The sequence below is a fragment of the Arachis duranensis genome, chromosome 3 (assembly GCF_000817695.3).
Source record: "Arachis duranensis cultivar V14167 chromosome 3, aradu.V14167.gnm2.J7QH, whole genome shotgun sequence".
Taxonomy (NCBI): domain Eukaryota; kingdom Viridiplantae; phylum Streptophyta; class Magnoliopsida; order Fabales; family Fabaceae; genus Arachis; species Arachis duranensis.
The window spans coordinates 32,314,024-32,339,597 of NC_029774.3; the positions used below are offsets into that span (position 1 = coordinate 32,314,024).

Sequence of the window (25,574 nt, forward strand, 5' to 3'; positions counted from 1 at the left end):
GGAGATACGGTGATTTGAATTACCGAAAAGGTTTAGGGAAAATTCTTTTCTCTTCTTCCCTGTTGTGCTTTCATCGCTGCTTCTGCTGAATTGGGGAAGAAAAAAAGCTTTGGCTCACTTAAGTGCTGGACCGATTGGGCCCGGTTTAACCGGTTCAGCCCGTTCGATCTAATTTTGGGCTGAATTTCTTAAAATTAGTGTCAAAATTCTCGTTCTGATGGCACTATTCTAATTTAATATAATATTCACATTTCTAATTTTTTTTATTAAAAATTAATTTATTGGCTAATTATTTACAAATTTAACAAGGTTTACATACAACGTATAACACACATGTATACCAATATTTTTATCTGTAATTACATTACAGAAATATAAATATTTTAAAATTATGTCGGTTTTAATCTGACATTATAGATTATGACACAAAAAATTTATAGAATCAAACTATTTTTACAAAAAGATCATAGGGGACAAAAGTCTCCGTCGGCTAAGAAGAACAGGGTCTCTATAAATAAAAAATCAAATAATAAAATTTTAGTTATTATTTTTATGTGAAAGAGTTTAATTTATTACTAATAATTAATTTTAATATTTGTTATCTAAAATTTGAAACGATTTAATTTGTATACTTTTGATTATTAGGTGTTAAGTTTGCTGTACAAATAAAAATAATTAATTTTTATGCTTGTTATTTAAAAGCAATATTTTTTTCTCTATGTATATAAAAATATAATTAGATCTTAGCATAAAAAAAATTATATTGATAGTTATAAAATTAATTTAAAATTAATTTTTTTAAATATTAAATCTTAATTTTAACTTTTAATCATAATATTAGTATTCTCTCTAAATTATATTTAATAAATATTTGAAAGAAAAATAAAAATATAGATTAAAAAGATAAGCAGTAAAAATTTAAAACTAAATAAGACAAACTAAAAAAGTATGTATATAATAATAATAATATTTTTTATTTGAATTATATTATTTTGTTAATTTTATTTTTTGTAGAACAAAAAGATAGAAAAAATAGAGAATGAGAGGAAAAAGAGAGAAAGATAAAGATGAAGACTGAGAAATGGAGTTTGTTAATTTTGAAAGAAAAAAATTTATTTTAATTATAATAAAAAAGTATCGGGTGATACATTTTGATTTGTTAAATTACTAATATAAAGTATAAATTATATATAGAGTAGGAAGGGTAGAGAGAAATAGAAAAAAAGAGAGAGATAGATGAGAGAATTTAAGAATGAGTTTTACTAATTTTGGAGAAAAATATTTTCTCTCAATTTTAATAAGAGAATGTCATGTGACACATTTGGTTATTAAATTAGATAATGATATATAAATATATAATAAATTATATATAGAGTGAAAATGATAGAGAGAAATAAAAAAAAGGGGAGAAGGGGGAAAGAGGTAGATGAGAGAATTTAGGAAGGAAATTTATTAATTTTAGAGGAAAATATTTTTTTAAGTTTAATAAGAGTGTCATGTAACACATTTTGTTATTAAATTAGATAGTAATATATAATATAATATCATATATAATATGGATATATTTCAATTTTAATATTTTAATTTTAATTTAATACAATTAAAAAAATCATGTTGTAAATTTTGATTGTCAATTTATAATTAGTCATTAATAATTATATGTAAAAGAGATAGAATGATTGAAGAAATGAGAGGAATAGATAAAAAGAGAGAGAGAAGGGGAGAACTCTTTAATTTTAGAGGAAAAGATTTTATTGTAATTGTAATGAGAGAATGACATGTGACACATTTTAGTTGTAAAATTAATAGATAGAATGATTGAAGAAATGAGAGGAATAGATAAAAAGAGAGAGAGAAGGGGAGAACTCTTTAATTTTAGAGGAAAAGATTTTATTGTAATTGTAATGAGAGAATGACATGTGACACATTTTAGTTGTAAAATTAATAGAGAAGAGAAAAGAATTCATTAAGTTTGAAAGAAAAGATTTAATTTTAATTACAATAAAAAAGTGATATGTGAAATATTTTAATTATAAAATTAATAGCAGATGATTATGTCTATTATTTTTAATTGGATAGTTATTTTTTTATTCGATTTATTTATGCACGGTTAACAATGGCTGAATATTTAATTCACTAGGTGTGCAGATGGTTATCCTAATGTTAAGGTTTAGGAGGTAATTTGAGATTGAAGTATTTTTTTATTTTATGAGATCAATTCGAAAATCTATTATTTTCATTGTTTATAAAAATCATTGTCTACTTAACAAAATTCTTTCCATTTTACTAACGAAAAAAACATAGGAATCAACTTTTAATAATTAACTAATTTTAAGAATTAAGTTTATATTTTAGAATTTAAGGTTAATATTTAATATATAGTTGATGATTTAATGTGTAAATTTAAAGTAAATAAAATAATTTAAAAAAATAACTGATGTTAATTAAAAAAAAGTTAGATTACTTAACTTTACTCGTACTAGCTATATTATTAGTGTTATTTGTACAACAAATAAACCATCAATGCACATTCACTTGTACTAATTCTAAAAGATTGTTGTTCATTTAATCATCATTTAATTGGCATGGTTAGTGTAAATTGGTATCGGTATTCGCTAGTGACAGTTTTGATTGGTATTTCTTTTTATCTTTTTGTATTTCTTTTTATCTTTTTCTTTTGTTTTCTTCATTTCAAGCTCAAGCTCCTTGAAGTGCTCTTCCTGGGCTTTACAAAACATTCCAGTGAAGTTGTGCAATGTTGTGACAACTGAAAACAAATTACCAAAAGTAATTAATTAGCAGGCAAAATATATATCACTACTTGATAACACTATATATATCACTATTACGGAAAGAATACAAGACTACCTTTTGAAGGAGTTTAATTAATAAAAAGAAAATTTTTCAATGAAAAAAATTAAGAATGATGATGTAATACGCTTGAAAGAAAAATAGTAAAATGAATTATTAGTTCATATTAGTTTCGGTTCTTAATTAGTTCACTTAAATAGCTTAAAACATGGACAATCTAAAAAAGAAAATAAATAAATAAATTGAGGAGCAACCTAGTGGATTAGTGGTTCCAACAAATTAAGCTATCCCACCTTTTAGTTAATCCTTGTGTGTGATAATATAATTATGGTTATATTGAACCTATCAACAATTCTATATAGTCAATAATTTTTTTTTTCATTTTGTATTGATAGAGTTAATTTTAAATACTGAAAACTAAATTCTAAATCATAAATTCTAATAATATAAAAATAAAATATTGACATAAAATATTAACTAATATGAATAAAAAGTGTTAATCCTTAACAACTTTCTTAAAGTAATATTTGTACATAAAATATTATATTTAATGAAGCATATGAATAACTATACTTGGATATCATCACTGAATAGTTAGTATTCAAAATTGATCATTTCCTTTTTCTTGGAAATTATTTTACAGATGCACGTTCTTTTAATGCAAGTAAGGATATTAGGTAGCGTTTGTTTTGAAATATTGAAATAGAGATTGAGAAACTGCAATTTAGTATCATATTTGTTAGTTTAGATATTAGTACTAAAATTTTTATCTTTGTCTTTAGAATTTTAGTATTTCAGTACCTCCAAAAGATGGAGACACATGAGACTAAAATTTTTAAAGATAAAAACTAAAATTTTAATAATATTTTATACCTAAATTACTTTTATTTTAATTAATTAATTCTAATTTTATTTTTTGTATAAATTAAATTAAAATTTTATTCTTATTTCAATTTCTATTTTTCATTTTACACTAAACAAAATACTAAAATTTATTTCAATTATTTCTCTCTCTCCGTCTCAATTTTTTATCAATATCTCTTTACTGCTTTATAGACATGTTAGTAACTATGATTTTAGTACTTGATGTATTATATAAATTACCCTTGCAACGTGACATGATATGACTGATCAGAGAGCGTGTTTTCTATTATTTAATTAAGCAAACTAGTTATTGTTGATGCATAATTTGGTGCTCTTGAGGATATCCGATGAAATGTTGATCGAAACATAAATCAGAATGTTTTGTTTTTAAACTTTATGAAATACAATAGCTGAAATAATATAAAAGATTAGAATGAAGATTTCTAAGGGAGCGCAAGTGATCTTGGCCAAAATTATATCTGATTCTTTTAGCTATGAATTTCATTTTTTAAAGGATAATAAAAAAGTTTATATAGAATAAATAAATAATAAAATCTTTTAATTAAATATTTTAATTTTTTTCATTGATTCTTATTGATAAAATAGAAAATTAAAATATACTTGGAATAGATAGTAAGATGGTCTATTATATTGAGACGACGAGCACGATATTTAGAATAGATGGAAGAATCAACTTACAGAGAAAAAAATATTACACTTAATAATTATGTTATTTTTTATGTGTGAAATTGTTTATTGTAACATTAATTTTATTTTGTTAATTTGTTTATATTTTGGTAAAAAATTGTGTATATATATCTATTAGTGTTAGTAAATTTTGAATTTTGAATTTTTTTTATAATTTTAATGTGGTTAATAGTAAAAAGGTAATTTACTATAATAAATAATGTAGGATCCATTATTACCAGAATGCATAAAATGAAAAACGGACCAAAATGTATTTTTTTTTCATAATCTATATAAACAGCGACAGGAGTCCCTCGGTTTACGAATACATGTAATCTGCTATAAGGGGGTCGCACGGATTACGTACTAGGGGAAATAAGCATAAACCACGACAGGGGTCTAACGGTTTATGCGTTAGTATAAATACATTTTAGGGGTCTCACGGATTACATTTGTGGTGGTTGTAAAGTTTTTTAGAGAGAGAAAAAGAGGTTTTCTAGAGAGAGGAAAAGAGAGAAAAGTGTGGGTTGGTTGAGTTGAGATCGGAGCCGAGACTATGGCGGAGGCATGCAGTCTTTACAGGCTCAACGACGTTGCGCACGCTGCTGGCAACATAAATGAAGAAGTTAGTTTGGTTATTTTTAGTTAATATATTTCGTATAATATTTTTCCTATGATTGTGATTTAGGTATTTAAATTTAGATTAAGGTCTTGAATCGTTTATGCCTTTCATTAAATTTTGTGATTAGAAAATAGAAACTGTATGTTACCTGTTTAAACTTTAATATTGTATTTTTTGTGTTAGATTGCTTTAACTTAGTGTTGGATTTTTTATATGTTTGGTTTCTTCTGTCACATGCTCCAGCCGACTAGGTATATTTATAATGTCCAGAGGCAGCAGAGCATGCCTCTGCATGATAGGATCTTACCCTATCTGGAGAGAGCTGGTTTGTATCACTTGGCGAGGCTCAACGAGAGGTGGTTCTGTTGGACGAGCCCTTAGTCAGCGCTTTCATTGAGAGGTGGCATCCTGAGACGCATACCTTTCATATGCCCTTTGGAGAGCACACTATCATACTGTAGGATGTAGCATACCAGCTAGGGCTACCCGTGGATAGTTTACTTATATCTGGGTGCCTTACAGATTTTGAGAAGTTTATGGAAGAAGGCAAACCGGCGTGGGAGTGGCTTCAGGAACTGTTTGGCAAGCTTCCACCACAGAATAAGGTAAAGCAGTATACAGTCTACTTCACCTGGTTTCATGAGAGGTTCAGGGTGCTGCTAGATGATGCTACGGAGGAGACCTTACACATATATGCACGGGCTTATATTATGATGCTGCTTTCCACTCAGTTGTTCGGTGACAAGAGTGGAAATCGGGTTCATATATGGTGGTTGCCCTTTGTGGCGAGACTTGATGATATGGGCAGTTATAGTTGGGGGTTGGCAGCGTTGGCCTGGCTATATCGTTGCATGTGTTGGGTGCCCAACAGAAACGTGATAAACTTGGCAGCCCCCTGCAGCTACTGCAGTCATAGATTTTCTGGCAATTTTCTAGCCTCGGGCCGCAGGGATTGGACATATATTCCTTCCCATTGGCTTTTAGGTATACATATCTGTACAGTTAGACTTGAACTGTAACTTCTTTTTATTATGGTTCTACCTGTTAACATTGTATAACATTGTATTCGTTCAGGAGGGCCACCTACATGCCGACATCCGACCACAAGGAAGAGAGAGTCGTCTAGTGTCGCATAGCGTTGGACCACTTGGGTGATCGAGATGTAAGTTTATTCATTTTGTTTCAATTTTTATCTAGTAATTAACTATATATTTGTCAGTTAATGGACTAATAAATGTTTTCTGTCAACATCTGTAAATTGTTTGGGAGCCTTATGCTTCGCTTGACGTGATGGCTGTTGTTCATCCAGAGATTCTCACAGAGGAGCACAATCGGTTATGGCGTGCATGTACTTGCTTGATATACTTTGCCGTCATTGAGTGACACCAGGTGGATAGGGTGCTGCCACAGCTGGGTGGCATTCAGTACGAGCTTGAGCCGGCCTCGAATATAAACTGGCTCCATGCCAATGATGGGAGGGGTGGGGATAGATGGTTCCCGAGCTACTATCAAGTATGCCACCTTAGTTGGCAGAACAGGATTGATGCTGTCTTGAGTATCCCCCGGGTGCCTGATCCTGGGCCATCCGCAGACTTTCTGCGATGGCGGTACAGAGTGACCCATAAGTTTCTGTCGTCGGATTCCTTGATTGCCAATCCTAGGCTGAGGAGATCAGTCAGAATGTTGTTCAGAGAGGGTCGTCATAGGGGTGCCGCCCAAATATGGAGGATATGCAGCGGTACTAGCCGCAGATGTCTGACCCTCATAGGTTCCAGCCCCAATTTCATGTAGACCTAAATGAGCTTGCTGGCTGCCCGTATGACAATTAGTTAGGCATGGGAGGGACGCCTCCATTTGCATTTGGCATGGGCATGCCCGTCGATCCTCTAGCACAGCAGCGCCAGAGGCCATCCAGAGTGAGACAGACCGCTCGATGTGGTACAGGGTCGCATCTCCTGGGTGCATTTGGACATGACTCTCACGAGGAGGATGAGGACAGACAGGAGGCGTAGCTTACTATTTTATGTTTTCATTGATGATACCTATGTATGTCAGATTTGTCATGTACTTTTGTATTATATGTGTTTGTACTTAGTTTATTTCCATGGAATTAGGTGTGTGTTATGTGTGTTTTTGTTAACCATAGACTTACTTTATTTTATGTTTATGCAAACTGCTCACTGGCATAAACCGCTAGACCTCTGTCGCGATTTATGCATAATAATCATTCACACATAAACCGCGACAGGGTGTCGCGATTTATGCTTATCTCCCCTAGTACATAATCCGCGACACGGATTACGTATATTCGTAAACCACGGGATTCCTATTGCGGTTTACATAGATTATAAAAAAATACATTTTGGTATCCGTTTTTCATTTTATGCATTCTGATAATAAAAGATCCTACATTATTTATTATAGTAAATTGTGCATAATAAAACTTTTAATTTCTCTTGACAAAAAGGGAAAATAAACTTCTCTCTTCTAATTTCATTATTCCAATTTGCTGTTTTATCTTGTTTTGCTTTTTTATCCTTTGGTAATTTCATCATTTTATTATTAACTATAGATTATGAGATGAATGATTATTTTAATAAATTTTAAAAATAAAATAAAAAATACTATTTTATTATATTTATATTTATTTAAAAATTAAAGTCTCAAATTTTTAATTAAAAATATTTAGTGGCTGTCAGTAAATTTCGAAGACGTTGGTAAATTAAGTGGAGTTTTAATTCTCTTTTGGGATTTATTTTACTGACGATTTAGCCGTTTATAGCTGTCGGTAAGTTTTCCTTTAATTTTATAATACTATAATTATTTTTTTAATTATTTTGTCGATGCTAATAATATTGATGGCTTTTTCATCGGTATTAATAATTTAATTTTACCGATAGTCTAGTCGTTAGTTTAATTGGATTGGATTTTTAGTAGATTATTCACCAATATAATTTTATTGACAGTTTTGCTGTGAGTAATATTAAAACGTGTTGTAGTCAAATAAATTTTGTCCACATGACACAAATTAATTGATGAGAGTAAAAGTTTTGATGTGTTCTCGGAGTAACTAATAATTTTTAGGTATTTTTATTACTGTGTGGATTTATTCAAATTTTATTAATTATTAATTAATAGCATGATCTTTGTATTACATGTCCATGAAATTTCGGTCCATTGTGTAATAAGAAGGATCTCAATTGACTTGATTTTACTAAAAACTCAAAAGTAAAAAAACCAGAACTACAATATGGAAATCGAAAACAATCATGAAAACAAGGGTAAATGATAGCTAATATATAAACCAGCACTAATTAAAATGACAATTATATTTGACTCCTTTACTCACCTTGCTCAAAAGTGCAGCGAGATGGATCTTCTCCAAAATAAATAATTAAGGCATCCACATTCCTACCCTATAAAATGTAACAATTAATAACCTAAATAAATCATAGCATTTATTTGATAGAATAAATATTTAAATTTGATCTCCAAAAAATTTTAAATCAGGCTAATCTGTTTGATGAATATAATTCTCGAAGATTCTTAGAATATAAAAATTTATAAGGACTAAAATATTTAATTTAAAATTTTTTGGAGGTCAATTTAAATATTTATTTTAATTTTTAATATAATATATGTATGCGCCCATGCCTACCAAAATAGAATATAGCGAAGCCAATGCACGGACTTCAACATCCGCAGAACGTAGGAACTCTTTCAGATTCTGGAGAAAAGTAAATAATAGTGTAAAGAAGGAGAAAATTTTGTTGAATAAAAATTTAAACATTATCCAAGAATAGTTTATTAAGGACTTTCACATAAGAATTTCTCAATATTATATACTTGTATGGATGGTTGTGACATGGATAATCTTTTCTTTAGAATTTCTTTCGTAAAGAGTAAAGTAGGCTAAAGGATGAAAATTGTAATTAAATTTTTAAAAGAAGTGTATATAGTACATAATATTTATATTTAAAAAATAATTTTTTATTGTAAAATAAACAATTTTTACTCTTCACTTGACTTTCCTGTTTGCCAAAGTATTATCCTTTTAGTTTTAATGAAATATATATACATGTTTACAAACTTGTAGTTGGTGTTTTGTTTTCACCATTTTAACAACTTCACAAACGAATTTGAATATGAGAAATAGAATCCATTACTCTTTAAACGAAACAATTCTTTATGGCTATGTAAAGTTAATTTAGGAAAACATGTGAATTACTAAAGAAAGGAAATGAATAAATTAAAATAGGAAAAAACACAAGAGTAAGGAAATAATTCAAGATATATAGTTGCTGCGAAAAGCATTATACCTTGCAGAAAATTTCTGATATAGAACCATCATTTTCTGAAGTTAGTAGTTCATGCTCAACTTTTTCTAATCCTTTACTTACTGCTTGCATCTCCTCTGCAAGGAAGTTCATTTGGATCTGCATCATAATATCATATGTAAGTACTAACTACAAATGCACAATAATATGTCAAAAAAATTGAAAATGATTTGCCATAAAAAAATCCAAACCTTTGTTGCTGGCTCTAAATTCGGAAGATCATTTGTGAAGTCTAAAACTTCTGGAAGCTTATTTTCCAAAACCTATACGTGATGAAAGTAATGAAAAAACTACCCACTGCATTATCCCAATTAAAAATGCTGGTGGACAACATAGTTAGAAAGTTGTCTAATGCCAAAATAGATAGGAAATCGAACAAAAACAAAAAAAAATAGAAAAATCATGTACCTTACAAAGATAATGCATGAGAGTTATCTTTGTATTCCGTGCACGTGTCTCTGAGAGTTTAAGAAGACTATCTAATTTAAATCCAATGGCAGAACCTATAAAGGTTGGAGAATACAAATAAGTATGTTGTATAGAGNTCGAGTTTTATTGACGGCCTAGACGTCGTTTAAAATGCGTGGATAAATCATCAATATTTCGTTGATAGTTTGTGTAGTCTGTAAAATTAAAATAAGAGTCCCGCTAGAGAGATGATGGCTTATTTGTATAATATATACAATGGACTATAAGTTACAAAATAAATATTTTTCCAAAACCTTAAACTGATTTTCGGATTCACCAAGAATCGAATTTTTGACTTTTTGGATCTAGAGCTTTAATACCATATGATGATACCATTCATCTCAAAAACTTCAACTGATAAATAAAGATAATACTAATAGTTATATCTCTAATATTTTCTAAACCTCCATTATATACATTGTACAAATATTCCATTTGCTCTTCATATTCTCCCTTAAAATAATTATAGCAATGAGGTTAACATCTTTTCTTGGGTTGGAATGCTTATAAACTACTAGGGTGCACCTTTACCATAGTAGTGTAACTCATAAATGCTCTCTGTACACCAATATTACATAATCTCCATGTATCTTATTAGGCTAACCGACTTCTTACGAAGCCTCGCTCAAGTTGGAAAAATAATTATAATTAGAAATGTGGTGTTTGATGCGAAAAGATTTTTTTACAAGGATGGAAATTTTCTTGCAGCAATCAATCCACTAACAAGAATGCTAGCCTCATCTTCATCTCATCGTCCATCTCTGTCATCCTAAAAAAGTTTTTACCGGTTCAAAAACTACTAATTTTTTGTTAATGGATTTTTAACTCAAGTAGAACCCACAACTTAAAATAATAAATAAATAGATAAAAGAAAGAAAGTGGCTATATGCCACGGTAAGGGAAGAGAGAGAATTTGTATCTTTCATTTTTGAAAGAAGAAAAGAACCGAGAGGGAGAGAAAGGCGTTTCGACACCGAAGAGAAAAAGAAATTGAGAGAAAAGAATAGTGCCATTTTGATTTTATTGAAGTTATAAACTTACTCTATTTAGCATATTGTTTCTGTGTGGAAATTACTGTTAAGATATAATCTGTTAGTTGTATTATTTTTTATGTTGTCTAATTTAAAATATTCACTTTTGTAGAGGGTTTAGATTGATTTCATCAATTTTGATAATGTATTTTATTGATTGTTGACATATCCTAGTACTAGTAAAAAGACTAATTGTGTACCCATTATTTTAATAGTGAAAATTTTATTAGACTAAGTCTCGTGGGTTTTTTCTTCTTTTTGGAGAGGAGATTTTCATGATAAAAATTCTGGTGATTGATTATTTAATTTCTATCATTATATTTGCTACTTGGAGTATCTTTGATATTGCCTATTTAATTGTACAAATTGTGAAAAATTATTTTAATGCTTTCGCTGTTAGATAGGTTTTTATCTGAACCTCAATTTTTCCAACAAAGTGGTATCCAAAATTTTGGTTATTTATTTCTGTGTTGATTAAATGGAAGAAAATACTCATGGGGCAAATATGATCAGATTGAATTCCAAAAATGATTCAATTTAGAAGAAATTCATAAAAGATATGTTGTACATCAAGGACTTGTATGCATGGCTGGAACTGAGCCAAGTTGAGTCGATCTAGACCAAACTCAAGCTCGACTCACGGCTCGACTCATTAATAATCGAGCCTATTTCGTAAGCTCAAGCTCACCTCAACGAAAGCTCATGAGCTTGCCCGAGCTCACAAGCTGACTCAAATAATAGAAACATAGTCAATAATTCTATATCAATAAATTATATTAAAAAAATAAATTTTATATATTGTCTATCTATCAATTATAAATTTTTTATTTATGTCTTACATCAAAATTATATATAAAAAGTGACTATAAAACTTTAAATAATTAAAAATATTAATATATATTGTAAAATTATATATTACTATTATATATATATATATATATTATTAATATGCATATCTTATATGCATTTAATCTATACTTTTAATATTAAATATATAATCGAGCCAGCTCACGAGCTAATGAGCTGAGCTTATCCAAGCTCAAGCTTGGCTCATCAGCTCACGAGTTTAGCTTATCGAGCTATTAATGAGCTCGAGCTCGAGCTGGCTCATGAGCTGGCTTAACTCACTTCCAGCCTTACTTGTATGATCCTGTGGAGGGGGATCAATCCAAAGGTACCAAATTCGATGCTGAATGGAAGAAGTTGAATAGGAAGGCAGTTGCTTTGATTAGATAATGACTTGATCTCAGTGTGTATCCACATGTTGATACTGAAACTAATGCTGAGAAGATGTGGAAGAAATTGAAGGAGTTATATGAGAGGAAGAATGTGCAAAACAAAGTATTTTTTATTAGGAAGCATGTCAATATGAAGTATATTGAAGGTAAATTAATGCCGGAGTACTTGAGTATTTTTCGGGAGACTGTGAACTAACTAACAAATAATGAAATCACTTTAAATGATGAGTTGCAAGCCTTGTTGTTGCTGATCTCCTTACCTAATAGTTGAAAAATTTTGGTTGGGACACTGATTAACTCAACTCCAAAAGAGAAGTTGACGTTAGTAATAGTTAAAGAGAGTATGTTTAATGAAGAAGTCAGAAGAAAAAAGTGGAGTTTGATTAATGCCTCCTTACAGTTAGAAGTACTTGTTTTAGAGTCACGGGGGAGAAGTCAAAGTAGAAAATCTCACAGTTCTGACAGGTTAAAGAGTCGAGGTAAGTCAAGAGGAAAGTACAAACCAAAAAAGGAGTTCATTTATCACTATTGTGGCAAGTCGGGGCATATCAAGAGGTATTATAGGTTCTTGAAAAGATAACAATCAAGGGAAAGGAACGAAGACAAAGGTAAAGATAGTGATAACGAAACTACTGCTATTATTTATGAAGATATTTTTGTCACATATGATGAAAATTATATTAATCTTGTCTGTGATGATTTCACTTGGATTATGGAATCTAGTGCCTCGTGTCATGTCCATGTCATTCTAAGGCGTAAATTTTTCACTTATTATACTGTTAAAAATTTTGGCAAGATCAAATTGGGAGATAAAGGAGTATATGTTATTATTGGTATGGGTGATGTGCGGTTTGAAATCAACATGGGATGCAAGTTGTAGTTGAAGAATGTTAGGCATGCACCAGATATGCAGTTTATTATGATTTTAGTGAAGACATTGGATCGAGAGGGATATTGCATTTCTTTTGGTAGTGAAAAATTCAAGATTACCAAAGGGGCTGTCATTATTGCTAAAGAAGATAATAGTCTCACTACTCTCTAGCGATTGCAAGCAAAGTTGTGCAAAGAAAGGGTGAATGTAGCTGATGATTCCTCTTCTGATTTGTGACATATGCGTCTTGGTCACTTGAGTGAGAAAGGACTAAGTGTCTTAGCCAAAAAGCACTCATTTTTCATGAAAGGTACAACTTTAAATACTTGTACTCATTATTTTTATGGAAAGCATGCTAGAATATTATTTTATAGTTCTGGACCTCATAGAAAATCACATATTCTAGATTTAGTTCACACTGATGTTTGCACTATGGATGCTAAGACACTAGGTGGTGCATCGTATTTTATTACTTTGTTGATGATTATTCTCTAAAAGTGTGGGCTTTGTTTTAAAATCTAAAGACCAAGTACTCGGTATCTTTAAATACTTACATGCAAGTGTTGAAAGAGAAACACGAAGAAAATATTGAAATGTGTTCGAGCAAATAATGGTGATGAATACATGAGTCCATTTGAAGAGTATTGTAAAAGACATGGAATCAAGTTTAAAAAGACGGTTCATAAGACTCCTCAACATAATGGAGTTGCAGAGACAATGAATCGCACTATTAATGATAGAGTCAGGTGTATACTCTCATGCAAATATGCCTAAATTCTTTTGGGATGAAGTAATGAGAACTGCAATAGATTTGATCAATATTTCTTCTTCAGTTCCAATAAATGGTGATATTCTAGAGAAAGTTTGGAAAGAAAAAGATGTCTCCTATAGTCACTTGCGAATGTTCAACTACAAGACTTTTGTTCACATTCTAAGAGATGAAAGGTCCAAACTTGATGGAAAGTCAAAGCGGCATATCTTCATGGGTTATGGTCACGAAAACTTTAGTTATAGATTATTGGATCCGGTGAGTAAGAAAATAATTAGAATTCGAGATGTAATTTTTATTGAAGACCAAATTATTGAAGACCTTGTGAAGAGAGATAAGCCAACAATAATTGTTAGACATTCTGCTGATGATGAACCTGGTCCTTCTACTAGACCTCCTGTTGATGAGGGAGATGTACAAGTTGATAATGATGGTGATTATTTCCATGATGAACCTACACCTCAACCTGAGGTGTCAGATGCAGAAGTTTCACTAGATGTTAAAGTTTCACCCGAACCACCAGTTTAGCTTGAATTGAGAAGATCTACTAGAGAGTGTCACTCTTCTCAGAGATACTCTTCTCATGAGTATGTGATGAATACTGAGACTGGAGAGGCAGAGAGATACCAGGAAGCTATGTCTAATGAGCATAAAGAAGATTGGTTGAAGGCCATGCAAGAAGAAATAAAATCCTTGCATGAGAATCATACGTTTGAATTGGTGATGTTGTCAAAGGATAAAAGAGCATTCAAGAATAAATGGGTGTTCAAATTGAAAGCGGACGAAAATATTTCACATCCAAGGTACAAAGTACGGTTGATTATGAAAGGCTTTAAGTAGAAGAAAGGTATTGATTTTGAAGAGATTTTATTTCAAGTTGTGAAGATGTCCTCTATTCGAGTTGTGCTTGGATTAGCGGCTAGCTTGAATTTAGAGGTTGAGCAGCTTGATGTGAAAACTGCATTTCTTCACGGTGATATAGAAAAATAAATTTATATAGAGCAACCAGAGGGTTTCGAGGTTAAAGGAAGGGAACATCTTATATGCAAATTGAAGAAGAGCTTATATGGGCTGAAGCAAGCGCCAAGGCAGTGGTACACAAAATTTGATTCCTTCATGGAAGGTCATGAGTATAGTAAGACTTCTTCTGATCATTGTGTATATGTTAAGAAATTCTTTGATGGTGATTTTATAATTCTCTTACTTTATGTTGATAACATGTTGATTGTTAGTCATGACACTAAGAAGATTGAAAGTATTAAGAAAGACTTGAACAAATCCTTTGCTATGAAGGATTTGGGTCCTGCAAAGAAAATCCTTGGCATGAGTATCACTCGTGACAGGAAAAATAAAAACTGTGGTTGTCGCAGCAGAAGTACATTGAGAAGGTTTTAGAGAGGTTTAGCATGAGTAATTATAAACCTGTTAGTACTCCACTTGCTAGTCATTTCAAGCTGAGTTTGCAGCAATGTCCTACAGGTGAGAAAGAGAAAGAAGAAATGAAGAAGATTTCATATGCATTTGTAGTTGGCAGTTTGATGTATGCTATGGTTTACATCAAGCCAGATATTGATCATGCCGTTGGAGTTGTTAGTCGATTTTTCTCTAATCCTGGCAAGGAATACTGGCAAGCAGTAAAGTGAATTCTCATATATCTTAATGGTACTTTTAGAATTTGTTTATGCTTTGGAAGTGACCAACCTGTATTGGATGGCTACACAAATGCAGATATTCCTAAGGATCTTAATTCAAGGAAGTCTATTTCTGGTTATATGATGACTTTTATAGGGAGAGCTGTGTCGTGACAATCCCAACTTCAGAAATGTTGTTGTTTGTAGGGGATGTTATAATCACAAGAAGTTCAAAACTGCTATTTCTTAGGTGATTAACTAACAAAATGGCAAGTTTGAAGTTAAAGACAAGGGAGAACTACATTGTTTTATTAGGAATTTAGATGAGCAGCAAAACTGAAGTTGGATGATTATTGCATAGTCAAGAAGAATACAACAATGACTTGCTTAAATCCCCAAAATGGTCCTCCAGATTGGGTCCGTGCACCAATGTTTCCCCTCAGTTTCTAAATGCTTTAAATGCACCCTCCAATTTGAGCTCCGTGCGAAATCCTAGTCCTTCTACTCAATTCCGGCATGACTCAGCAGCGGAGCGCTGAGCTGGAGATTCCACCCCCCTCTACGTATGCTTCATCACTCTCCATGATCACCATCGTTCCTCTTCTTCTCCCAACGGAGCCATTACCCTTTTCTCTTCTTCCAATCCTCATTTCCCTTTCTCCCTTCCTCAAGCATTGTAACCCTTTCCATTGGCCTAAGGCTGAACCACCAGCGCGAGCCACCATAGCCTCCACAATCTGCGACCACCGCGTCCAACCTCCTCCCTCTATCCTCTCCTTCTCCGTCAGGTCCAGAAACGTTGAACTTTTTTCCTGGCGAACCACTTCCGTCGGACCCTCTTCCACGCACTGAACCCTAGCCCTATCGCAGCTTCCAGCATCTCTATTGCCACCACCATCACCTCTGGCCTTTACCCAGCGCCGCCACATCTTCCTCCCCCATTTCCTTTTCTAAGCTAAAGAGTCGGGTACCTTCATCTTTGTTCCTCATCACCGAACTATTGCTATCGCAATAGCCACTGCAACCACTACTCTGCCGGTGTCTTCCCCTCGTCTGCTTCTCCTTGTCATTTCCATCACCCATGATGACTAATCCTCCTCTCCTTCCTCACGTTTCAGTTTACCTTCTTTCCCTGTCTGACCACCCCAACTTCCCCTATTAGTTTAGGTTTATTTAGAATTTAGTTTTAATTTTCACCAGTTTTAGGCTTAGTTTAGTTTAATTATCTGTTTTAATTTATTTTAGGTAGTTATGATAGGTTAATTTAGTTTGTTGGATTCTGATTATTACTAAAAGTGTATAGAAATATTCTCCAAGCTTGAGGAAGAAGAGAAAAGAAGAGAGGAAGAAGAAAAGAGAAAGAGTTGCGGCGGTGGTTCTGAGATAGTGATCTGAAGGCTGGTGAACCGAGAGAAGGAAAGGCTGCAATGCTTGAGGAAGGGAGAAAGGAAAGGAGGATTGGAAGAAGAGAGAAAGGTAGTGGCTCTGTTGGGAGAAGAGGAGGAACGATGGTGATGGTGGAAGGTGATGAAGCCCACGTGGAGGTGGTGGAACCGCCAGCTCAGCACTCCGACTGCTGAGTCATGTCGGAATTGGGTGGAAGGACCAGGATTTCGCACGGTGCTCAAATTGGAGGGTGCATTTAGAGCATTTAGAAACTGAGGACAACATTGGTGCACGAGCCCAATCTGGAGGACCATTTTGGGGATTTACTCTGCAAACCTTCCTTGGTAAAGATTTCTGTATTTAGAATAGCTAAATTTACATAAATATCAATGTATAGATTAGTGGTTGAAAGCTTACAATATCTCTCAATATTTCACGACCAGAGTTATCTACTATGTATGCAAAGTTTCATAGTTTAAGCAAACTCCTCTTGGGTTCCATTAGAAGTTAGTGAAAAGAAACCCAAAATATGTATGTGGCATAATAAGATATGGGTTGCATATGTACAGAAGCAGTTCTTTCAAAATCACTGTTTATACTGATTCTAATTAGGAAAAAATCTGAATGATAGAAATTCAACTGGTGGCATGTTTGTTTTTAGGGTGAATCTAATCACTTGCTTTTCTAAAAAGCAAACTATAGTTACAAGATCTAGTATAGAAGAAACATATAGAGCTATGGTGGGTTTGGTACTCGAATAAGTATAGGTCAAAAACCTGCAGTTTGAATTAAAGGCTCACACTCTCAGCAACTAGGGGTAGCAAAGTAGCAAATAGGTCAAAGTCCACGCAGCCCGATTCGTTTAACTTGCCAAAAAAAGCGGTCCAGACTAGAAAATGAAATCCTCCCTAAAAAAAAGTCCACGAATCCGCCTGCTTAACAACTTAGTTTGTAAATAATGTTTGTTTGATAGAATTATAAAAACTTTAGTCCAAGACATGAAATTATTAGTTTTGTAATATTAATTAAACTTAAAAATTATTTTTGCTTAAAAGAAAGAGCCAAAAAAGAGTTATGGCAAGTCAAGCCCATCAGCCCGCCATGATCCAGGACGAGCTCGTAATCTACAATTGCTTAATTAGGTGGGAAGAGACATAATGAGGCAGGCTAGCCCATTTGTCGTCCTTCCGAGCAACCCCACTCGTGTACTATGATAATTTTGAGGGTAGAACTGCTAGCAGCAATAAACCCAATTTTATATTCATAGTCGAAATACTTTGAGACAAAGCATTTTGTAAGAGTATATGTTATAAGAAAGATATTTGAAGTCAGTCGTGTACCAGGTTCTACCGAAGTTACTCATGTGGTCACAAAGGCACGACCATATAAAGCCATTTTACATTTCAAACCCAAGCTAGAAGTTGAAGACACACAACCTCCTGAATTAAGGATTGTAATGTTGAATCAGGAGAAGAGGAAACAGAAAAAAGAGGACAGCGAAAGAAGAAAACAGAGTGAATGATGGAGCATGGGCATTGGCTGAGCTCAAGGTTTACTCTATAAAAGAATAACGATAACTAATTTCCTAACCTCCATAACGATTTTTTCCTCCCAATAGTATGATGTTGAGTTCCCACGCAGTGAGAATAGCTTTTTTATCCTTTTAGGGTAAATCTATACACTTGGTTGTAAGGTGTATAATGGATATATTTAATATTAAATACATATGTTTTATCTTACCTTTTGCAGTTCCTTGGTTTAGAGCATTTCCCAGAGAAAGTATTGTTTGCATGATTCTTCTTAATTTGACAGAGTTTTTGATCTGCTAAACACAACCACAACACATCCAAATGTTACGTCAAAGAAAATAAAATAAATTCTTAAAAATAGTTTAAGGGAGATTATATATCATGCCTCTTCTGCAGCAGCATTAACAATATTGATGTTATTTCTAAGGTCATAAGCCTATAAAACAATATATTAGGGTTAGAATATAGAAACCAACTTATGAACCTTATTTAAAAAATTCAATAAAAGTAATGATGATCTATCTACCTGAGTGTTGAATTCAATCTTGAATGAAAAAACTCTCAGCTTGGATTCTACCCTTGGAACTTTCATCAACTCTAAGAAGAACTATAATAGAGAATTAATGCAGATAATAATCTAAACAGATTGCTTGCAAGTCAAACTAAAAATGTACTCTATGTAAGCCAAATTCTAATTAATTTAGAATATACTACTATTTCTAACAATGAAATTTTAAAACATTGACAAATTTAATTATGAATAAATAAAATTACTTTTGCATTCACAAAAAATATTTTTTACGTAATACAAGTACCTAAACTTTAATTTTATTTATGTATAGATTAGTTTATATTTCAAATTTTTATAAATAAAAATAACATTTATTTGTCTTTAATGAGTATAAAATTAGTTTTATTTATTCATAATTGAGTAGATTTGTCAATATTTTTCGTGAATAAAAATAGTAGTTTACTACTTCTTTAATTTGAATAGTCATAATTTTTTGAAGTCATAATTTTAATTAATTATTTTTTATATATAAATCTTTTAGTTTTGGATATAATCGAATAGAAAGTTTATTAAAGAAAATTCAACATTACCTGTTCACATCTCCCCAATTTTTCCTTGTCTCCGTCATAATCCTATTAACAGTTGGCCAAGTTAATAAACTTTCTAGAGAAACACAACCTATATCGTGTTAAGGTAATTGAACTCAACATGTCCATTAGTTTGAACTATCGCATAACCTTAAGTACTTGCTTCTCTTCCTTTGTTGGACAAAACTTTATCAGGTTCTCAACCTGATCAATATCTAATGCTGTCTCTTCTAATGCTAAAACTGAGCTCTGTGAACATTCAAATTCAGACATGATTAATATGAATAAATCCAATGAGCATTGTTTAGTTTGACATGGTAATTCCATTATGAGCAAGACTAGACTTAGGAAAGAGATGAATGCAGTTTAATGTAGTATGAGCTCCTTAAAATTATTCTTGTGAGCTGTAAGATTTTCATAAATGTGATAAAAGAAATCAAAAAGTATGATGATAGTGTAAATAATTAATTAATATAAAATAAAATAATTTTAGAATGATTCGAGCTGATTTTTATTGTCTTCCACATATTTTTGTCTAATTAAGCACTTATAAAAAATAAAATTGTTGATCTGATATATCCACTTTGACGATAATGGACTTATATACAAGTAATTTTTTTTAGGGTAAAAGTCTTTTTTGGTTTCTATCCTTTTTTAATTTAGGCAATTTGTACTTTAACGATTATTCTTTTTTTTATTAGACGTATGAGTCTTTCTGTGAAAAATTTTGACAAAAAATAGTAAAAAATGCTTACATGTGATGTAATTTATATGATCTGACTTTTATCGGTCTTGCGTAAATGATAACTATTTGATTGAAATTATTTAGTTCGTACATAATAATAAAAAATGATGTCCCAATTAAATAGTTATTATTCTTTTAGAACATTATTTTGATGAATGTATAAGAATAAACAGTCTCAATAATCAAATGATTATCATCCAATAAAACAAGTAAAAGTCAGATCATATAAATTAATACGTAAATATTTTCTGTTATTTTTTGCCTGAAATTCTTGTAAAATAGCTCATGTATTTAACAAAAGAAAGAAAAAAGTATAGAAGACAAATGATCATTTTTCTATAATCAAAGTGCGAAATGTCTAAATTGTAAAAGAAGAAAGAGCGAAAAAAATTTACTCTGTTTTTTCAATGATCAAGTAGTTATTACATATCAATCACTATTATCATTAAATCAATAGTCACCATGTTTTCGTACAACCATTATTTGAGTAAGAATATATAGATTATACTATAACCTTTTATTTATTAGTGATTTTTATCAAGAAATAACATGCTTTTGCATGTACTAAAATGGAATAAAAGATGAGACTGAATTAGTATTAGGGACATGAATCTTACCATTAAATCCTTCAACGGGACTTTCACTTTTGAGAGAAGGATTTCACAATTATATGCTCGTGTATGTTCAATCTGCAAAGAAGGATAATATTTGCCTTAAAAAAACATTGAAAACTAGAATGACACCATGTTTATGTCTAGGATTTGCTTATGAAAAAATAGCAATAAATTAAAGAAGTGGACTATCTCCTTTACATATAATATTCAAAGAGAAAAGTTGTCGCATATTTCAATACTAATTAGCTATATACTAAAGTTTGGTTCAGTAAATTTAAAAAAAAAAGTGTTTGTATTTTTAAAAGTTACAAATATTTTATTTTATATTTGATAAATTAAAAAAATTAGGTACTTATGCCAACCATTTTTTACAAACTAAGAATCAATAATAATTTAGCAGATCAAAACTTAACTTTATAGTTGAAATAAACCAGTGAAAATTATGGAAAAATAACAAGTGAACAAATTAAAGCAAGTAGATTATGTAAATAATGTAGTACATATTCTAATACTAAAGAATGTAGCTCAATTAGTCAATTACCAGTTGCACTTTATCAGATTTTGGTGTAACTAAGTTTTGGATCTTTGATTTCTTTGCTTGGCCTAAACTTGGTGTTATTGCTGAGAAGAGATTTTCAAGCTCAGACATATCAATATCTGGTGTCCTACAGTAAAATATTGAAAAAAGAAAAAAAAATAATGCATGAGACTACTAAAAAATGAAAGTAACATCAATCATCAAAAATGAAAAACAATATCGAAAAAGAAACATTACTTGGAAGCTTCACCAGATTTTTGTGCCTCAGCCCACAAACTTCCTTTCACTGCTCGAGATAATTTTAACCAATGCAATGTTTTTAACTTTTTGGTGTTACTCATTGAATGCATCGTGTGATTGCCAGTGTCATTCTTTCCACGACCAATACACAATGAAGTTGGAAAACCATTGTTAGCGTAATGGTCTCCAACCGGGGGTGGCGTTGGCGGCGGAGGTGGGGTGGTAGTAGGCATTGTAGCATTTGGAGTTGGAGGAGAAAGAGGGGATCCAACTCTTACAATTGTTTCATTCTTTGGAGGAGTTGGTGGGGATAGAGGAGCTCTAATTTGATCCAGTGGGGGTTGGATTTTTTGCTGTGAAAGCAACAAATCAGGTCTTGTTACATCAGTATTAGGATTTTGTGATTTTGAATGCAATTGATGAGGAAGAGACTCATCAACATTTTTATCACTTCTGGGAGACCTCAATGGAGGTGTTTGTGGTGAAATTGAGGTATCATTGATTGTGTTAGTATCATTTACTGTGTGATCTTCATCATTAGGACTCGTCCAATCTCCATGGTTAAAAATCTCTTTGGCTTTGGTAAATTCTTCAATTGGTAATCCCTCCCTTTCCTCAAAGCTAGAGGATGACTCAGTCTTTGGAGCAACATCTTTCTCTGTGAAAGTTATCTAAATACAAAAAGAAAAACATACAATAGGGAAGTTCTTTAATAATATAATAAGAGCTTAATTAACTATCTTATTATAGGTCAAAATATGATGTACCTCTAGTTTGAAATCCCTTGGGAAGCGATCTTTTGCATCCCACAAAATATCAATTTTCTCCCGATTAAGCATCAACAAATTAGATCTAATGAAATTTGTGTTAATCATCGTTTGGAATATCATCTGTTCATTTTCCAAGTCACTATCCAAATTAACACTTTCAATCAGCACATCACCTTGAATCCGACAGTTGATATTGACTTTGATTTTATCATCACGCTCTCCCTGTAACAAAGGAAAATGTAATCCCAAAATCATTATACATTTTCACGTGATCCTCTTATACTCATTTTTAACAATTATGGTCCATTGTTCTTATACCATTTAGAGCATCAAATTAATCACTTAGATCTGATTATATACCGATAGACAAGTCATAATATTCGTTAAGAAAATATTTTATTGGGACTACATTGGTTAGAAATGACCAAAATGTTTAAGTCGATTTGTGGAACTTCCATTTTGTATGTGATTTGCTTTGTTATACAAGTTGATTGATAAGAAGTGAAAAAAGTTTATTATTTGGTGAAAACTCAGGTAAAGTCGACTTCACGTGAAGTTGATATCTGAGAGCCGTTAGATGAAAATTTAGTCAAATCAGTCAAATCATCTAACGGCTCTCAAGTATCAACTTCACGTGAAGTTTACTGCACCTGAATTTTCACCTTATTATTTATTCAATAAAAGAGAGATGTACAAAAAAAGTGTTGAAAATTTTTTTGTATCTTATTTTACTACAAATTTTATGCCATGAATCATTGTCTTTATTACTCCATATACTGTGTTAACTCTTTAACTAAGATTATGACACCTATTATAGTATACATCCCTACACCAGTTTTTAGATGCTTAGTAAGAACTACCTATGAATCAATTTGTGCAACTAGTTACAACGATCTATCAGAATCTTAATGCAATAGTTGTCATATTATGGTATGTATCAAAAGTGGCAAACTTCCTTATGAACAAAAATCTTTCGATAACATGAGCAACAAATAGAAATATTGTAAAAGAAATAAAATATGATGATTCATATATATAGTTTTCTTTCGCAATGGAGGAGTTGGTATGAGTCCAACCTCACCTGTTTATAAGCTTGAATGTTTTTGGGACTCTTTGGTGTTGAGTATAGGATCTTAGGATTCTTGTCAACAAGAAAGGGATCTTCGCCATAAATTCTAAATATTGGAAAACATCCACCATTCTCATTAAAGTTTGGAAGAAATGTCATAATGATGTAGTCCAACCTAAGTGTCCTATCCAATGAAGGCCAATCAAAGGCCATATTGGTCTTGGAAACATATCGTAAATACCGCAATTGGGAAGGGATTGGATTCACCATTGTTAAGGATTGTAAAAAATCACGACGTACCTGCTTGTAAACCATATCTAACGTCCTCTGCTCCCCTTCATATTGTTTCAAGAAAATCAACAATGCAGCCAACATGAAGGCCAAAACTGGCAAGCCACCACGCTCACAATGCATTAACAACACCTTATTTTGCCCATGTGAGAGCCAACTATCACATGAATTTAGAAAATGATGTATGGCCTCCAATTTGAGCATAGGGAAACCATGGTGGTGGCAAGGATAGTTCATGAGATTAATTTCATGCTTAGAGAATATGTTATCCAACTTGCTTTTAGTGTTTTCCTCGCGAAAATTGCATACCATAATGGAAGCGTTAGGCACATTCTCTCGAAATTGACCAACAATCCCGTTCACGTAGACTTCGTAAGATTCGTCTCTCCAATCACATCGAATGTTGAAACAACAATTAAAAACTACAATCACAACAATAATCAATAATATAAGTAGATAATTATGACTCTTCATTGTATTATATTTTTCCCTGCCTTTTTCTGGAAAAATTCAACCAAAGAGATGCACAATGGTAGTGGAGATTTTGCATCATGGTGCATTCGATGTAATTTTTATTTTTGTTTTATATTCCAAAATATGCGGATGTAATAAAATTAAGGAGGTAAAAAAGGTACCATAGACCCTGTCAGATATCTCAAGAAGACCATCTGGGGGATTTCGGAAAAACAATTTGCATGGCATGGCCATGTTTCATTCTTGAGGCAGAGCTATTTAATGTTATGGTTTAAAAGCATGCCATGCTCGATAAAATGGGAAATCACACAAAACAGGTATCATGGAATGTAACAATCAATGAATGAATGCAAGGAACTTGCGGGATTCTTTTTGAGTAAGACAAAGGAAATGGGCATGTTTGGTTTAGTTTTACAACTGTATTGTTGTACTACGATATTAAGATTTCTATTTTCAAATAGAGTTATATTGGATTTGGATATTATATTTATTTATTTGAAAAGAAAAATAAAGAAGGCGGCAGCAAAAAACAGGCACAAATTCTTCCCCCTCAAAGCTAAAAGTTAAACCACAAAATCAGGAACTACATTGATTATTTTTTAGATCAAGCATCTTTGCCCATATATCCTCCTAAACTTCCATCAACACCCAAAGTCAACTTCACAAATTCTCTGCACCTTGAAATTCGATCCTCTATAACCAAAACTATAATTTCCAGTCTCTATATATAACCAAGGGAAAATACAATATGCAACTTATTCCTAATGACTCCATTTCTATATCACACAACTTCAATATCAACAAAATAAACCATGATAGAAATCTGAGTTAACCTCAAAAAAACAAAATGAATAAAATACACAATAAAAAAAGAAATCCAAGCTCTACTTTGAGACTAATCCTTATGAGTTGTGCCAATCCAAAACAAACCCAAATAAGGTCCAAAAGAAAATGTCCCAATTTTGCAACACAAACAACAAATGATCCAATAACAACAGTACACACAGACTGAGCTGGTTAATGGGACCTTTTGTGACGATGGTGCACAGTGTGACGACACACGGCGATGGCATTGGTTGATGGAAGCTCAGCGACGGTGCCAGCGCAGCCAAAACTCAGTGATGGGAAGTTCAGCACAAAGCTGATGGAAGCTTAGCACACGACGACGGCATGGTTGGAGTCGACAATGATGATAGAGAATAGGGGAAAGAGGGCTAGAGTATGGTTGGAGAGAGGAAGGGATAGATGTAGGGGTGGCAAAGGGGCCTAAATCCGTCGGTCAGCTTGCGTAACCCGCCAAAAAAGACAAGACGAGCTGAAAATTAATATCACCACACATCAAAAGTCCGCCTAATCTGCACCGCTTAAACCGTCGGCTTTGACAGGGCGAGGCGGGCCTCCCCATCGGGCTAAGGATTTTTTTGAAAATATTCTAATTTAGTGTTTTGGATTATATTTTACGTTTGATTGATTATGTTCTAAACTTGTAGA

At 32.2% G+C, this 25,574-nt stretch overlaps 1 protein-coding gene across 3 annotated transcripts; it reads right to left on the bottom strand.

Moving 5' to 3' along the window:
- Positions 1–2,478: 2,478 nt before the first annotated feature.
- Positions 2,479–24,903, bottom strand: LOC107478628 (formin-like protein 13). 3 transcript variants are annotated; one of them, XM_052259392.1, is made up of 16 exons: positions 23,619–24,903; positions 22,247–22,471; positions 21,477–22,150; positions 21,243–21,366; positions 20,705–20,776; positions 19,493–19,591; positions 19,346–19,387; positions 18,771–18,851; positions 18,630–18,680; positions 18,456–18,537; positions 9,730–9,824; positions 9,513–9,584; positions 9,304–9,420; positions 8,643–8,711; positions 8,334–8,400; positions 2,479–2,767 (listed from the first exon to the last, which is right to left on the bottom strand). In XM_052259392.1, the coding sequence occupies exons 1-16, from the start codon at positions 24,081–24,083 to the stop codon at positions 2,616–2,618; spliced, it is 2,487 nt and encodes an 828-aa protein (XP_052115352.1). In that variant the 5' UTR covers positions 24,084–24,903; the 3' UTR covers positions 2,479–2,615. The 3 variants fall into 3 exon arrangements, with proteins under 3 accessions (XP_052115352.1, XP_052115350.1, XP_052115351.1); XM_052259390.1 differs by having other exon boundaries at positions 23,331–24,903; XM_052259391.1 differs by lacking the exon at positions 18,630–18,680 and having other exon boundaries at positions 23,331–24,903.
- Between the last annotated feature and the right edge of the window lie 671 nt (positions 24,904–25,574).

Excerpts from the sequence above, each read along its gene's own strand:
- LOC107478628 (XM_052259390.1), bottom strand. The coding sequence starts at position 24,083 with ATGAAGAGTCATAATTATCTACTTATATTATTGATTATTGTTGTGATT. Across the intron at positions 22,151-22,246 it reads CAAGGGATTTCAAACTAGAG|ATAACTTTCACAGAGAAAGA; the intron begins GTACATCATATT and ends TTTTGTATTTAG. Across the intron at positions 9,825-18,455 it reads AAACCAAGGAACTGCAAAAG|GTTCTGCCATTGGATTTAAA; the intron begins GTAAGATAAAAC and ends CAACCTTTATAG.